The 13,669-nt window shown below is 50.3% G+C and overlaps 2 protein-coding genes across 3 annotated transcripts in view; one reads left to right on the top strand and one right to left on the bottom strand.

Annotated features, from left to right (window-relative positions):
* Positions 1–7,763, bottom strand: part of ABCG8 (ATP binding cassette subfamily G member 8) — a 21,053-nt gene extending 13,290 nt beyond the window's left edge. The window contains exons 1-3 of the mRNA XM_080686441.1: positions 7,067–7,763; positions 2,617–2,718; positions 1,364–1,514 (exon numbers count right to left, since the gene is read on the bottom strand). Coding sequence (XP_080542567.1) covers positions 1,364–1,514; positions 2,617–2,718; positions 7,067–7,129 — 316 coding nt within the window. The 5' untranslated portion in view covers positions 7,130–7,763. The remainder of the gene's footprint in view (positions 1–1,363; positions 1,515–2,616; positions 2,719–7,066) is intronic.
* Positions 7,316–13,669, top strand: part of ABCG5 (ATP binding cassette subfamily G member 5) — a 20,771-nt gene continuing 14,417 nt past the window's right edge. The window contains exons 1-4 of one of the 2 annotated variants that reach the window (XM_080686442.1): positions 7,316–7,666; positions 8,288–8,409; positions 12,454–12,590; positions 12,658–12,756. In XM_080686442.1, coding sequence (XP_080542568.1) covers positions 7,521–7,666; positions 8,288–8,409; positions 12,454–12,590; positions 12,658–12,756 — 504 coding nt within the window. In that variant the 5' untranslated portion in view covers positions 7,316–7,520. The remainder of the gene's footprint in view (positions 7,667–8,287; positions 8,410–12,453; positions 12,591–12,657; positions 12,757–13,669) is intronic. The other variant, XM_080686443.1, reaches the window with a different exon arrangement.

Here is a 13,669-nt window from a genome sequence, read left to right on the forward strand (position 1 = left end):
AAAACTACAACCGGAATTATTTTGTGTGAGTGGAGTAAATGTCACAAGTATTACTGATAAACCTTTCTAAGAAATCATCTTAGTAATTTCTGCCAAGTAAACCCGAAGCTAAACCCACTGAGCCTATGGTCAAAGGACCTGCTACACGTAGCATCTCCCAACCAGGGATGCTGACAGCTGCAGGGCTCTGCGCAGCGAGATGGCCTGGTAACGGCCCATGTGTCTCCTAGATTATTAATTCTTGAAGAGAAAGCAGATGAAACAAGAAGAGCCACCAGGGGTTAGAAACCAAAATAAAACTGGCCTATGAAGTATCTACTTCTTTTCTTATTTAGGTCAGAGTTGCAGGGACGAGGCCACAAGCAGTTAGGCTATGACCTGTGGGGTGTTCCAGTTACAAAGTACATTTACACACATTTGATCTTTGGTTAGACAGTAAACAGAACTTCCCTATCCGAAGACTGTAAAAATTTGGAGCAGATGTTTAAAAAGTTGAGTAATCTGTACTTCTAGTAATGATTAATGAAAAGGTATAAAGTGCTGTCTCTAACACAATGTAAGGGAGAAATTATTTTATCTGAGATTATAGTCAGGAGACCAAAGTTCTAGTTCTAGGTCTGCATGAAATGTATGTCCTTAGAGTGTGTGTGTGTGTGTGTGTGTGTGTGTGTGTGTGTGAGAGAGAGAGAGAGAGAGAGAGAGAGAGAGAGAGAGAGAGAGCGAGCAGGGGCAAGACACTCTAGAAATATGGAGGGCTGGATAATTTGAAAACCCTCCTGTAACGATGCTTCCAATCAGGTAAGGAGAAAGAAAGGTAGAAGACAATGAAGAGTGTGGACTCTGTTCTCTGAGGCCCCTTCCAGCCCCGCCTTCTGCGATGCCAAGTCTGGCACGTGGAAGTGACTGTTTGAGGCACTGCAAGCATCTGGACCTGTGCAGAGGGCGGAAGCTTGGGCCCAGATTGGGAGGGGCTGTGTCTACCCACTGTCTGACCATAACCGGAATATGATTGTGGGGGAGCAATGAATGCTCTTGTGGTGGAGGAGTCCCCTGAAAAGAACATTCAATTCTGAAGCTGCCTGAGGATCTTGGAGAGGTTTTTTACGTGTCTCAATTACAGGTGTTATGGCTGCAGCTTCAAAAGGCTCAGTCTTGATTCCACACCAAGGATTCTCAGCAACTGCCTGAGAGCTGCGAAGTGGGGCAGCAGAGATTAGAACCCAGGCCTGTCGGCCCCAGAACCTGTGCTCTCAAACACTCTGCTAGGGGACTCTACTAGTTAGGAAAGGGTTCTGTGAGAGCATCCATTTGTCCAAGGGACCATTCTGCATCCCACTGCCCCGCCGCCTGCCCTTCGCGGTACCTGAGCTCCCTATGATGGCCAGCATCTGCCCACTCCTCACTTTGAAGCTCAGGTTCTGGATGCCCAGCTCACAGGAGTCCTTATGAGAGGCCCAAGGCATCTTAAACTGAGCCAGCTGCTCAAACCAAGGCACCTGGGAGGCCACATCCACCTGTGGGGAGACATCAGAAGGTTCCTCAGAGAGCTGGGGGCTCAGCAGCTTCGGGAGCTTCTGTTCGGCTCACTACAGAAGCCCTCCTCCTGCTGATACAACAGGCCCAAGGGGCTCCCCCGCAGGCTCCACCAGGCACGGAGGCTGAGCCCACCATCCTGAGAGCCTGGAGCTGCCATTCCCAAGTCTGAATATAACACCTGAGAAACATGTGTAATAGCAGAACAGAAATAAAAACACCTCAAGTAAAATGATGCCTTCAACTCAATAATAATAGGAATTTACCGAATGTTTACTATGTGCAAGGCATTGTATTAATCAATTTACATTCATTATCTCATTCAGTCTTCATTGCAAACCTATTACATGGGTATGATTAGAATTCCTGTTCTAATAAAGCTCGGAGCAAGTAGTAGCTTGCTCATGGTCACATAGCTAGCTAGTGGCAGTGCAGAGAGAGGTTAAGGCATGGCTCATTAGCTCGTCCCAACTCACCTCCCCAGGAAGCCAGAATTGAGCCTCCAACCCAGGCCCCACCATATTTCAACTGGGCCACCGGGGTCTGCCCCTGGGGAAGTGTGGGAAAGGCACTTGCACTCTGAATGTTTTATTTAGCTCCAGTGACAGTACATTTAAAAAAGATTCAAAAAGTGAAAAAAATCTACGTGAAGTCTGTAGTTTAGTTACTAGTCTCATACCACTGTAATACCTTAGTTCTGATCACTGCGCTATGGACTACAGGTAAGCAAGATGTTAACATCAGAGAAAGTGGGACAAATCGTAATGGGAACTCTGCACTACCTTTGCAACTTTTTCAAAAGTCTAAACTTGTTTCAAAATATGAAGTTAATAAAGCGTTCTAGAGGTTTGTCTCCGCACAGGGTCACACAGTTTGCTTCATGTTTTAACACGGGTCTCTGTTTATGCCTGGAAACCCCAGTGCCGTTGAAGGGGTCTCCGTGGGGCTTGCACCTGTCCCACGGGACCGTATCATGGACCACGCTCTGTCTTTGGGAGCAGAGGGCCCCCTTCCCTTCCACTTAGGGGACTGTTTGGCCTTCTCTGTCCACTCTTCCCACCTTGTTCTTAGGTGTGCCTCTACCTGGTAGCTGAGGCCTTGGACCTCCAAGGTGTTGGACGGGCCACTGTAGGTGAAGTACAGGCTGTTGTCACTTTCAGAGGAGAACAAGCTGTCCTGGAGGCCCTGCAGGGAGACATGACAAGGTGAGGGGCTCTTTCAGAAGCTGCCGAGGACACAGGATAAGCTGAGGGGGAGACCCGGCAGGTGAGAGCAGCAGCTAGTGTGGCTGAGATCCCGAACTGGCAAGACATGGGTTGGGGCAGGAGGAGCCCAAGGGCTGTGAGACAATGGGAGCTTCGATGAGGGCACATCTCCTCTCCCGCAGAGAGAGCTTTAGGACGCCTCCCCCCACACCCCTCAGCCCAGCTCCTGGCCCCAGAGAACCTCAACTGCAGGCTGGTGGGCAGTGAACCCAAGTGGCCCATGGTGGATGAGAACCGGTCTCTGGACTGGAGGGAGCGTTGTGAGCCTCTGTGCTCCGGGAAGACCTGAGCTGGGAACCAGCCTTTGCCTTGCTCTTCCCTGCATCTGACTTAGTATCTCCTAATGTCCAACCGGCTTCACATATCCGCATGTGAGAGGAAAAGCGCTAGTCAACAAGCCAATGCTCCACGTTTATGAGGACACCATCCTTAGAAAAGTTGCATCTTATTTTGATGAGGAGTTTTGCACAACAAAGCTACTGAAAAGGCTGTTGGGAGATTTCAAAGGAAGTCCCTTTCTCCTTCTCCTGCTCCTGCTCCTCCTCCTCCTGCTCCTCCTCCTCCTCCTCCTCCTCCTCCTCCTCCTCCTCCTCCTCCATTATCTTGTTGCTATTATTGCTGGAGTGGTGCTGTATTTGAATGTCCATCAAACAAATCGATGTTTTGTGGTATCAGCTGATACCTTTGAATGGTACTGACCATCTGCATATCTGAATTCCTTCTATTTTATCAATTCAATCATTTAATCGTTGCAGCCTAGAAAAAACGCTGCCCAGTAAAGTTTCCGTTTTTTCATGCATTCAAATTTCCCTCCATTCTGTAGTGCAGGGGAAAGTATGTATTCGCTAAGGAGTTCCTGCTGCCTCTGGTCTCCTTTCTCACAGAGGCCAGTTGCACGCTGATGCATTCCTGCAGTCAATCAATCAAGCATCCAACAAACACTTATTGGGAGTTTCAGGCACGGAGTTTGGGATGTGACAGTGGAAAAGACAGTCTTTGAGAAGCTTAGATTTTAGCTAGTGAGACAGGTGATTAGGATGGAGCAAGACAGGTGAGGCGGAGAGGCAGGTTGACCTCAAGCAGCCAGTCAGGGTGTATTTTCACTGTATATAAGGTGCTGTGTGGGAAAATAACATGGTTTCTGTGAAAATAACACCAGCCAGTCTTTGTCAAAGCCTCGCTGCGATGGTGGAGGTGCTAGGTCCTTGAAAAGGACATTCCAGAGCAATGACTGGAAGGAGGTAAGTACAGGTGACAGTCAGCGGCAGACCCACTGAGAGTGGCCCGCAGATTTCTGGGAGAGTCTGGAAACACAGACCATAGCTACTTAGCTTGTTTAATGTTAGAACTATTAACATTAAGATCCTAAGTTATACAGGGAAACGTGGGAAAGATAAACAGCTCATTCGGCAGAAGCACTATCTTTGGGGAACAGAACAGAGTGGGATATATAAGGGAGGAGGGTAAAGGGGGTTCGGGGTCGGGCTCTTGGCGAGTACACAAGGGTTCACTATTCTTTCAGCTGAACTGCCTGAAATATTTCAAAATATGTTTTCAAATTGAGAGAGCTTGCCGGCAAGTAGAACTCCAGATTTCTACTCCTACCTCGACCTCCAGCTGCTAACGCCTCTAAGACATGAGCCAGGGGTGGAGGTGGAGGAGGTGAGAGGGTCTGCACCCTCAGAGGCAGAGAATGAAGCTCCTGGGAAGACCAAGAGCAGATCAGAAAGCTGCTGGATCCCAGCACGGCCCCTACCACCTCCACCACCAGCATCCGCAGCGCCTAGCTTTACCATTTAATTTTGTTACCGTACCAGAGATTCTACGGGCTGATAAGCATCCTGTTTGTTTGCTTGTTTTTAAACAGCAAATATCTGCAGGAAGGATAGTAGTCAATGGGTATAAGACATGAGTTAGCTCAGAAATTGCTTCTGCAAACAAATACCTGGCCCTCCCCAGGTTAGATTTCCGGGGGAGGGGCTGATGAGAAAGGAAACTTGGACAGTTAGGAATCTGGAGGTGATCTCAAGCCAGCGGGGAGGGGAGGTGTCCACTTTCCAGTTAGGTAGGTGCTCTGAGGAGGTGAGGGTGCTGGGACTCAGAGGAAAGAGCATCCCCTACACCCTGGACCTCCTGGGGCAGCCCAGACCCCAACCGCCCTCAGGGGACTGTGCCTTTGGGAGCGGCACAGGCAGCTGAGCTTTCCGAAGAGGAGAATCTGTGGCCTCTGTTCCATGTGAAATATTTCCCTTGCCTCCCAGGAAGGGTTTGTGAGACTCTTCCTGAGGTTTTGACAAACGCACTGCATTTTTCAAATACTTAAATATCTCTTCGGCTGACATCTTAATCAGTACGACTGTCAGAACATCTCTTGAATTTCTGACAGGTGACACCCAAAAAGCAAAAGCAGGTTTATTTGTAGGTAACCAGCTCGGCTCCTGCTGGGCTACACTGTAATTTCTCCTTCTATTAACTTCTGATCAAACTCCTCAGTCGGAGCATAGAGAGGCAGGAGACTGGGAGCACAGAGCACCGGGTCCTCATTCTGAGAGGAGGAGCCCGTGCCCTGGACAAGCAGCAACGTGCCGAAGACGTGTGCTGGGGACACACACAGGCTTTGTTCTTGGCGGAGGGGGCCAGCCGGGCCCTTTTCTAAAATGTCCCGCTCGGGTCTCACACAGCTCTGCCCGGAGGCCTGGGCCCCTCTCATCCTCCTCTGGTCAGGATCCTGCCCACGGACTGAGGCGTCTGTGGCTAGGACACTGGCCACCCCACGTACCAGGGCCCCAGAATTCCCTGTGTGAATGAACGCAAGTGCACTCTCGGGGCCTGTATGGACCTTGCCCAGGCCTCTCCTCCTGACGGACAGTACTGCCCAACTGGGCACCCCAGGCCACGGGGGCATTTGTCTGTGGAGAGTGCTTGTGGAATGTGTGTAGGCAGGGTGGGTGTGTGAGGTCATGTGTGGAGCTGGGGTGGGCAGAGGAGGGAGACAGGCTGTGGTTTGGGTTGGAAGCTGGTTTCCCTCTGCCAGCACATTCTCTAGTTGTTCCTGCAAGAAGTCCTAGAATTTTTATTTTATTTTTAATTTATTGATTTTTAAAGAGAGAGAGGAAGGGAGAAAGAGGCAAAGAAGGAGAGGGAGGGAGGGAGCGAGAGAGATTTGTTGTTCCATTTGTTGATGCATTCCTTGGTTGATTCTTGTATGTGCCTTGACTGGGGATCGAACCGGAAACTTTGGCTCATTGGGACGATGGTCCAACCAAATGAGCTACCTGGCCAGGGCTGACGTCCTAGAAGTTTTAAATTTACACCTGGCATTTCAGGTTGTGGGGAAGGTACATGAAGGTAAGAGGATAGAAACTATTTTTATTTAATAGTTTTTAGCTTAACAACTTTAAAATATCCAGACATCTGATATGTAGCCCTCATCTTCTGGTTCTCTGGGCACCTTGAGTGACAGGATTGGAGAGAAGAGAATGGGAACCACAGATTCCTGCCTGCATTCCTGGAGGTCAGCTTCCTAAGCCATGGGGGCTGCCCTCTAGGAGAAAGTCAGCCACCGCGGACTTTACATCCTGGTCAGGCTGTGAGCATGGCAGTCACGGTTCCTGGGAGTCATTTCCTGCTGAGCTCGGCCCCGTGGGTATTCCCAGAGCAGAGCTGGTCATCTGCTGTGGCGGTGAGCTCAGCAGGAATGGTGGGCCCCATGGGCCTGGCTCAAGTCAGCAACTCAAGGCTGTGGCCTTCCCCATGGTGTGTGGCATCCTCAGTGACTCTTCTCTCTCTCCCTCATTCCCAGAGCAGGCAGACACAGAAAGGTAGGGGGGGTGAGGCAAGGGTGGAGGGTGGGGATCGGTATCCTTTCAGCCTTCCCATTTAGCCTCCAGCTTCAGATCCTGCCCACACCCCAATTTTAGGCAAAGGCCATTTCTCAAGTAAGCATTTCTTATGTGGAACAAGGGCAGAACCCTTGGACCCCAGCCTCTCGGCCCCTGGCTGCCGCCTGTTCCTTCCAGCTCTCTCTGGGGTCACACAACTGCCTGCTGTAGCCACATTTTGACCATAAATCCGGATGTTCCCACAGACGTCACCTGCCATCCGGTCTCATGGGTTTACTGCTGCGGAGATTCCGAGCTGGACTCCCAGGAAATGGAGTCCAGCTGCCTCGGCCTCACTCCACTTGTGGAGAGAAGGTTCCCGAGGGAGGAAAATAAGGCCCAATTCACCCCCACCCAGCAGGATGGAGGTGACGCCCCAACACTCACCGAGGCGTCCTGGGGAGCAGCCCTGGTCCGCAGCCCTCTGTCCTCCGGGGCCGTCTCAGCCATGGGGCCCGGCGGCGTCGGCGTCCCTGGCTGCGATTCCTTTGGACCTTAGCTGCCACCTGCCAGTGCCAGTGTTTTCTCTGTCCCAGAGCTGAGCAACCTCTGGCCCTTGCTTGCCGAGCCACTGTCTGTCTCCCAGCATTCCTCTCTGGCCAACCTTCCCATAAACACAGCATGTGTGTTCTGCCCACTGCCAAGATAACACACGACTCTGGCTAAAGGTACATCAGATAATGCCACTGTGGCCAAGCCCCTTCCCGCCGCAGGGCAGGCCGAGCGAGGGACTCGGGGCCAGGTGAGGAGCCGGCGGGCCGTCAGCTGCTGGCTCCTCCGCCCAGGCCACTCCGGGAGGTCAGGCACCAGAAAATCCTCCTGTCTTTGCTGCCTGTTGACCATGAGTGAGCTCCCAGCCTTGACCCCCGTGGGGTCCTCAGGACTCCAGCTAAACAAAGGCCCCCCGTGCTCCTCGGAGGAGGTTCCTGCAGCTGCGTCAAAGCCTCGGCACAGCCTGGGCGTCTTCCATGCCTCCTACAGCGTCAGGTAAGGCGGGCATGGTCCAGGGCGACGGCCTACTCACCCCTCTGCTGGCTTCTCACTAACGGGGGGCATGTTTGGAGGCTTTGGCTCCCTCTTCAGTGGATCGAGGTGGAGAGAAGAGAGGGAAGGGCTGCCAGTGATAAAGGAGGAACGCGGGTGCACGGCCCCTCCTCCTGCCACACGGGACCTGGCAGCTGTGCCAAACACGGCAGCTGTGCCCTGCCTCGTGCCCCTGTGCCCCTGTGCCCCTTGCCACTTCCCATGTGTCCCCCTTGTGTACCACCTGTTTGGTGTGGGTGGAGAGGGCTTGGGGATTGGGGGTGCTTGCAACAGGAGGTGCCATGAAGACTGGTGAGAAAATGCAGGGTCAGCCGAAGGGATAAGCAGTGTGCTGCTTGCCACCTCCCCGCCGGCCAGAGAGCGCTGGAGCACAGAGCAGCTACCGGCAGGTGCTTTCCAGAGGTGATCCTCGGCCGCTACTTGCCGGGGTCCGCAGAGGAGGACACTGAGGCTGAAGCACCCTTAGCAACGTGTCCAGATATAACTGGCATCAGTGCTGGGGGACCAAGTGTGGCCCCTTCCAAGACCCCATTCTGCTTTTCCCTCGTGGGATTTCCTTTAAAGCTATCGCGTCGGGCCCTGGTGGGACATCGCATCTCGCCGGCAGCGGTGGAACAGGCAGATCCTCAAAGATGTCTCCTTGTACGTGGAGAGCGGGCAGATCATGTGCATCTTGGGGAGCTCAGGTAAGTGTGAGGAGTGCTCTAAACTCGCTGAGGATTCAGAGAAGGCTGCATGGCTTGACTTGAACACCACATCGAGGAAACAGGTTTAAGTTGTAGCAGAGTTCCCAATAAGTTTGATATTGGAATGAAATCTAGTGACATGGCTGACTGTGAATGCAAGCAACCTGGTACTAATGTGAGATATTTAGAAAGATCCTTGAAAAAGTCCTGCCTAACATGTAGGTTAATTCATATTTCTTTCTTTTAATGTATTTTTGTTGATCTCAGAGAGGAAGGAAGAGGGAGAGAGAGAGAGAAACATCAATGATGAGAGAGCATTATTGATCTGCTGCCTCCTGCATGCCCCCACCAGGGATTGAGCCTGCAACCCGTGCATATGCCCTGACTGGGAATCGAACTATGACCTCCTGGTTCATAGGTTGATGCTTAACCACTGAGCAACACCAGCTGGGCTAACTTTTCTTTTAATAATTATAACATACGTCTTTAAAAAGAACAAGAGCTGTTATTTCTATAATAACTTGTCACTTGTTGCCACCAGCCGGGCTGTTAATCCATATTTCACGGCACACCAAACACCTAGCACAGCGCTTGGCACATAGGGATGCTCCATAAACGATTTTGCTGATCTGTACCCTGCCTAGAGACAGGAAAAGGAATATAATAATCACAAAGATGCCCATTTGTTTCCCATATTCATTGCTCCTTTTTAATCATGACCTGTTTCAAACATACAGGCAAGAATAGAGAATAAAAGAATGTTCATGTATTAACATCTGGCTTTATAAATCTTAACATACCATATTTGCTTCAGATCCATTTTTAAAAATTAATTCAATATTACAGATTCCGCTGAGGCTGTGTCCACTCCCCAGCTCATCCTTCTCTTCCATGATAATTACACTTGAGCCTGAATTCAGGGTCCCTGTGTGTGTCTCTGCCTTAGTCAATGTCCAGGGAGGGTGCAGCCTCCAAAGGCAGCTCCTCGAGGCTGCCAGCCCTGTCTGGGAAGGTCCCAGCTGGGAACCCTCAGCAGCTGCGGGATAGGTGCTCTGGCCTTAAGGGCCACCATACTAGGCTATCCCGCACATTTTAAGGTTGAAAGATTCTGACATATTGGCTTCACAGAGCAGCCTCTTTAAAAAAAAAATTTTTTTTTATTGATTTTTACAGAGAGGAGGGGAGAGGGATAGAGTTAGAAACATCGATGAGAGAGAAACATCGATCAGCTGCCTCCTGCACACCTCCCACTGAGGATGTGCCCGCAACCAAGGTACATGCCCTTGACCGGAATCGAACCCGGGACCTTTCAGTCCGCAGGCCGACACTCTATCCACTGAGCCAAACCGGTTTCGGCTGGAATGAGTTCTTGCTTGCAAATCGTTGACATGTCCTGACTCTCCACTTGCATTACCCTCTCTAATAGAGTAATGGAAGTCTGTTGTTAAATTAAGTGGGGTCAGCCTTTTTCAACCTGAGGCGTGAACTCCATAGCCACTCCCCGATACAGTAAGTGGACAACGGGATGGCAATGGCAATGCTAAGATTAAATGGAAAGGAATCCACTCACTCAGACTTCCACTTTCCTGAGGTTTCCTGTCTGTTTCTAGTTCCAATGTTTAACCATTTCTAACTATATTCATGTACCATAACAGCTGGCATCATTCTACTTTTCTTTTTTCTTTTTTTAAACATATTTTTATTATTGATCTCAGAGAGGAAGGGAGAGGGGGAGAGAGAGATAGAAACATCAATGATGAGAAAGAATCATCGATTGGCTGCCTCCTGCATGCCCCCCACTGGTGATCGAGCCCACAACCCGGGCATGTGTGCCCCGACCAGGAATCGAACTGTGACCACCTCGTTCATAGGTTGATGCTCAACCACTGAGCCACACCAGCTGGGCTAACTTTTCTTTTAATAATTATAACATACTTCTTTTAAAAGAACAAAAGCTGTTCTTTCTATAATAACTTGTCACTTGTTGCCTCCCTTGTGTAGGATAAAAACGGGTGGCATGTAACACACAGCCGGGAATTGAACCCACCTTCTCAGAGGTGTGTCCCACAGGCCAATATTCTGCCTCACGCACATCTCAGGAGGACAGTGGGTGGGGTTCTTGGTCTGGGGCTCACGGGCTGGTTTCTGACGATACCTAATTGTGGTTTTATGACAGTGTCCGTCCTTTTATGCTGAACATGGATTCACAGTAGATGCGGGTTCCACAGCAGGGGGAGGTCTCTCCCTCTCTTCCTGCTCTATCTTCAACAACTAGAACAGGGCTGGGCACAGAGTAAATGCTTAATAAGTGTTTGTTGAATCAATAAATAAGCAAATGGATCAATGTTACGAATTACTCTTAGTGTTTCATAAAATGACATGATTTCATTATCTAAAGCAGCATTATTTATCAAATCTTTATTAGTGAGGCACAAGATGGCTTAGGTGTTCAAAGTCTCACTAAAGAATGGTCAAGTACAACTTTGCCTAGGATCACCCAACACTCCAGGGAAAGGAACTCTATTTCACTCATTATCTGCTATCGATTAGGACATAGATTCTGTGCTGCATGTTCCCTCGCAGCAGACTAGTTACAAACGATTTCTGTCCTTTTAGACAAGATAACCCCAAAGGTCATGGTTTTGTTGCCCCGTACGGCATTAACCTTTTTTGGTTTCTTTTCCCCTTTTTTATTGTAATAAAATACACATAACGGAAAATGGCACATCCTAATCATTTTTAAGTGCACAGGTCAGTGGGATCAAATATCTAGGGTGTCCCAAAAAATGTATACACTATAAAGGCAGCGTTTATTAAAATACACTTAATTTTCAAAGTTGAGCTATCAGCTGTTAAAGTGTGTTTACATTTTTGGGGACATCCTATGTTCACAGTATTGTGCAACATACGGGAAAATGCCCTCTGTGTTTGGCAACAAGGATGACCTTGATGACCGACTGCAGGGAGGCCAGTGTTGATGTAGTGATGGGACTGGCATCCAGGCTCCTGGATACCCAGAGCTTCTGTCAGAACTGAGATTGGACCCCAGAACTATAAGGCCAGGGAGGCTTCCAGCTAGAGATCCACATACAAGGTCCAATAAGGTGACTGGGACATTTCAGGGCACATTTTGAAAGACAGCCCCTATTAAGTTACCTTTGTTTCTTTGCAATCACTCTCCTCTCTCCCCACATTGACCTCTACCCGAACAGGTTGGGGCTAATTCTGAGCTTGGTCAGTCCTGGGCTAGAAAAGAGGATGACTCTACGGGAGTGTGGCTTCTTCATCTTTGTCCTCCCCCAAAGCAACAAGCAATTTCCTTACAAATATTTGAACACAAGGTCTTCTCTTTAGTGTTGCCCAAGCCATCCCATTCAGGCATCTTGTCCACTCCAGCTCTCCAGTGGGAAAGTTCTGAGCAACAGCCTGCTGGGTTAGGCCCAAGGCTGTTTATACGCCGGCTGAGGCCAACCGGGTTTCACCAGAGAACTCGCTAAAGTAGTGCTTTTCAAACGCTGGTGTGCATGGGATTTACCCAGGGATCTCCTTAAAAAGCAGCATCTGATTCAGCGGCTGTGGGCGGGGCCTGAGAGTCCGCACGTCTAACGAGTGCTCAGGTGATGCTGACGTTGCTGGTCCTCGGGACACACTTGATTAGCGGGGTTCCAGGCAGTGTCCCCTACTTTTAGGAACCACCTGACGATCGCAGGGAACCACAAAAAGAAATTCAGATATCTTAGGATCAAATGTTTAAAAAAAAAAAAAATCCTGGTTTTTCGTTTATTTTGAACGTACGTTGTCTTTTTCAATGGGAACCGGCTTTAAAAGCAAATAGACAGGCAAAGACCAGGATGAGAGAAATGGCTGTGCCTCCTGTCACTCAGGCGACAAGCAGCGAAGGCTCATTCGTGCCACCAGAGTTTGCCTTACGAGGCTCACGAGAGAACAAGTCAGGCCGGACCCTGACGGGCCCGCCGAGGCTCTCGGAGGGTCCTGGATGCCTCGGGCGGGCCTTGCCCCAGGGCCTTCTCTGCTCGCCCCCAGGCTCCGGGAAAACCACGCTGCTGGACGCCGTGTCGGGGAGGCTGCGGCGCCAGGGGACCTTGCTCGGGGAGGTGTGCGTGAACGGCCAGGCGCTGCGCAGGGACCAGTTCCAGGACTGCTTCTCCTACGTCCTGCAGGTGGGCACGTCCCCGCCCGGCCCGGGCAACGGGGTGTGGGGCCACACTGACGCCTCCTCTCCCGCAGAGCGACACGCTGCTGAGCAGCCTCACGGTGCGCGAGACGCTGGGCTACACGGCGCTGCTGGCCATCCGTGGGGCCTCCCGGGCCTTCATCCAGAAGAAGGTGGGTGCCGCCTGTCCGCCTGCCCAGCAGCCTGGGCTTGGGGCCAGGGTTTCCCAGGCCCCCCAGCAGGGGCACCCAGGGGCTCACCCCCACTGGTTTCGCACCCACTCTTTCCTCCATTCCCCTCTCTTCCCTCTTCACAGCCTTTTTTTTTGAGTCTAGACCTGCACTGCCCAGTGTGGCAGCCGCTGGTCCCACGTGGCCTTGAGCACTTGAAATGTGACTGGTCCTAATTGAGGTGTGGGGTGAATGTGCCATACACACTGAATTTTAAAAGTTGTCTGAAAAAACAGAACATACTGGTTTATTTATGCATGTTTAACCTCCCCCTACTGCTTTGTATCTGTGTAGATATGTTCCTTCTTTTGGTCAAAGCTGCATCTACGCTGTTGATCCCACCCCTGTGTCCTCTGGAACACTGTTCCATAACTCACCCCCTTTTACTCCAATCTAGTTTGTTAGGTTATTATTATTTTTTTTAATGCTGTGCTTTCTTTTTTCATTGTAAAAGTAGCACAATCTCGTTAGAGGTGTATGGGAACAAAGCTCACTACCATATAAGTCACTGTTCTCAGTTCATTCTTTCTGTTTTGCCCACGGAGGGGGACTTGGTAAGGGGAGAGCCAGAACTAGAGATGGTTGGAGGGTCTCTGGAGAGGGGATAAGCTCAGGGAGAAAGGAGAGGGAGGAAGAAAACAACCACCTTGTGATTAGAGTCAGTAAGGAATCTTTTTAGTTGTTGTGGGGAGTTGAGAATGCGGAGTAAGAGGTTTCGGGGAGCTGCAGGGTATCAGATAAGTAGACTGAGGAGAATTGGGAGAGAAGACGTTTTAAGAAGTGTGCCTGTGGGTTATAAGCTGAGTCCCCTTTTAAGTCCTTAAAGAGATTCAAGTAAAGATTGGCATTACTTTTC

This window comes from Plecotus auritus (assembly GCF_963455305.1).
Source record: "Plecotus auritus genome assembly, chromosome: 8".
NCBI lineage: Eukaryota > Metazoa > Chordata > Mammalia > Chiroptera > Vespertilionidae > Plecotus > Plecotus auritus.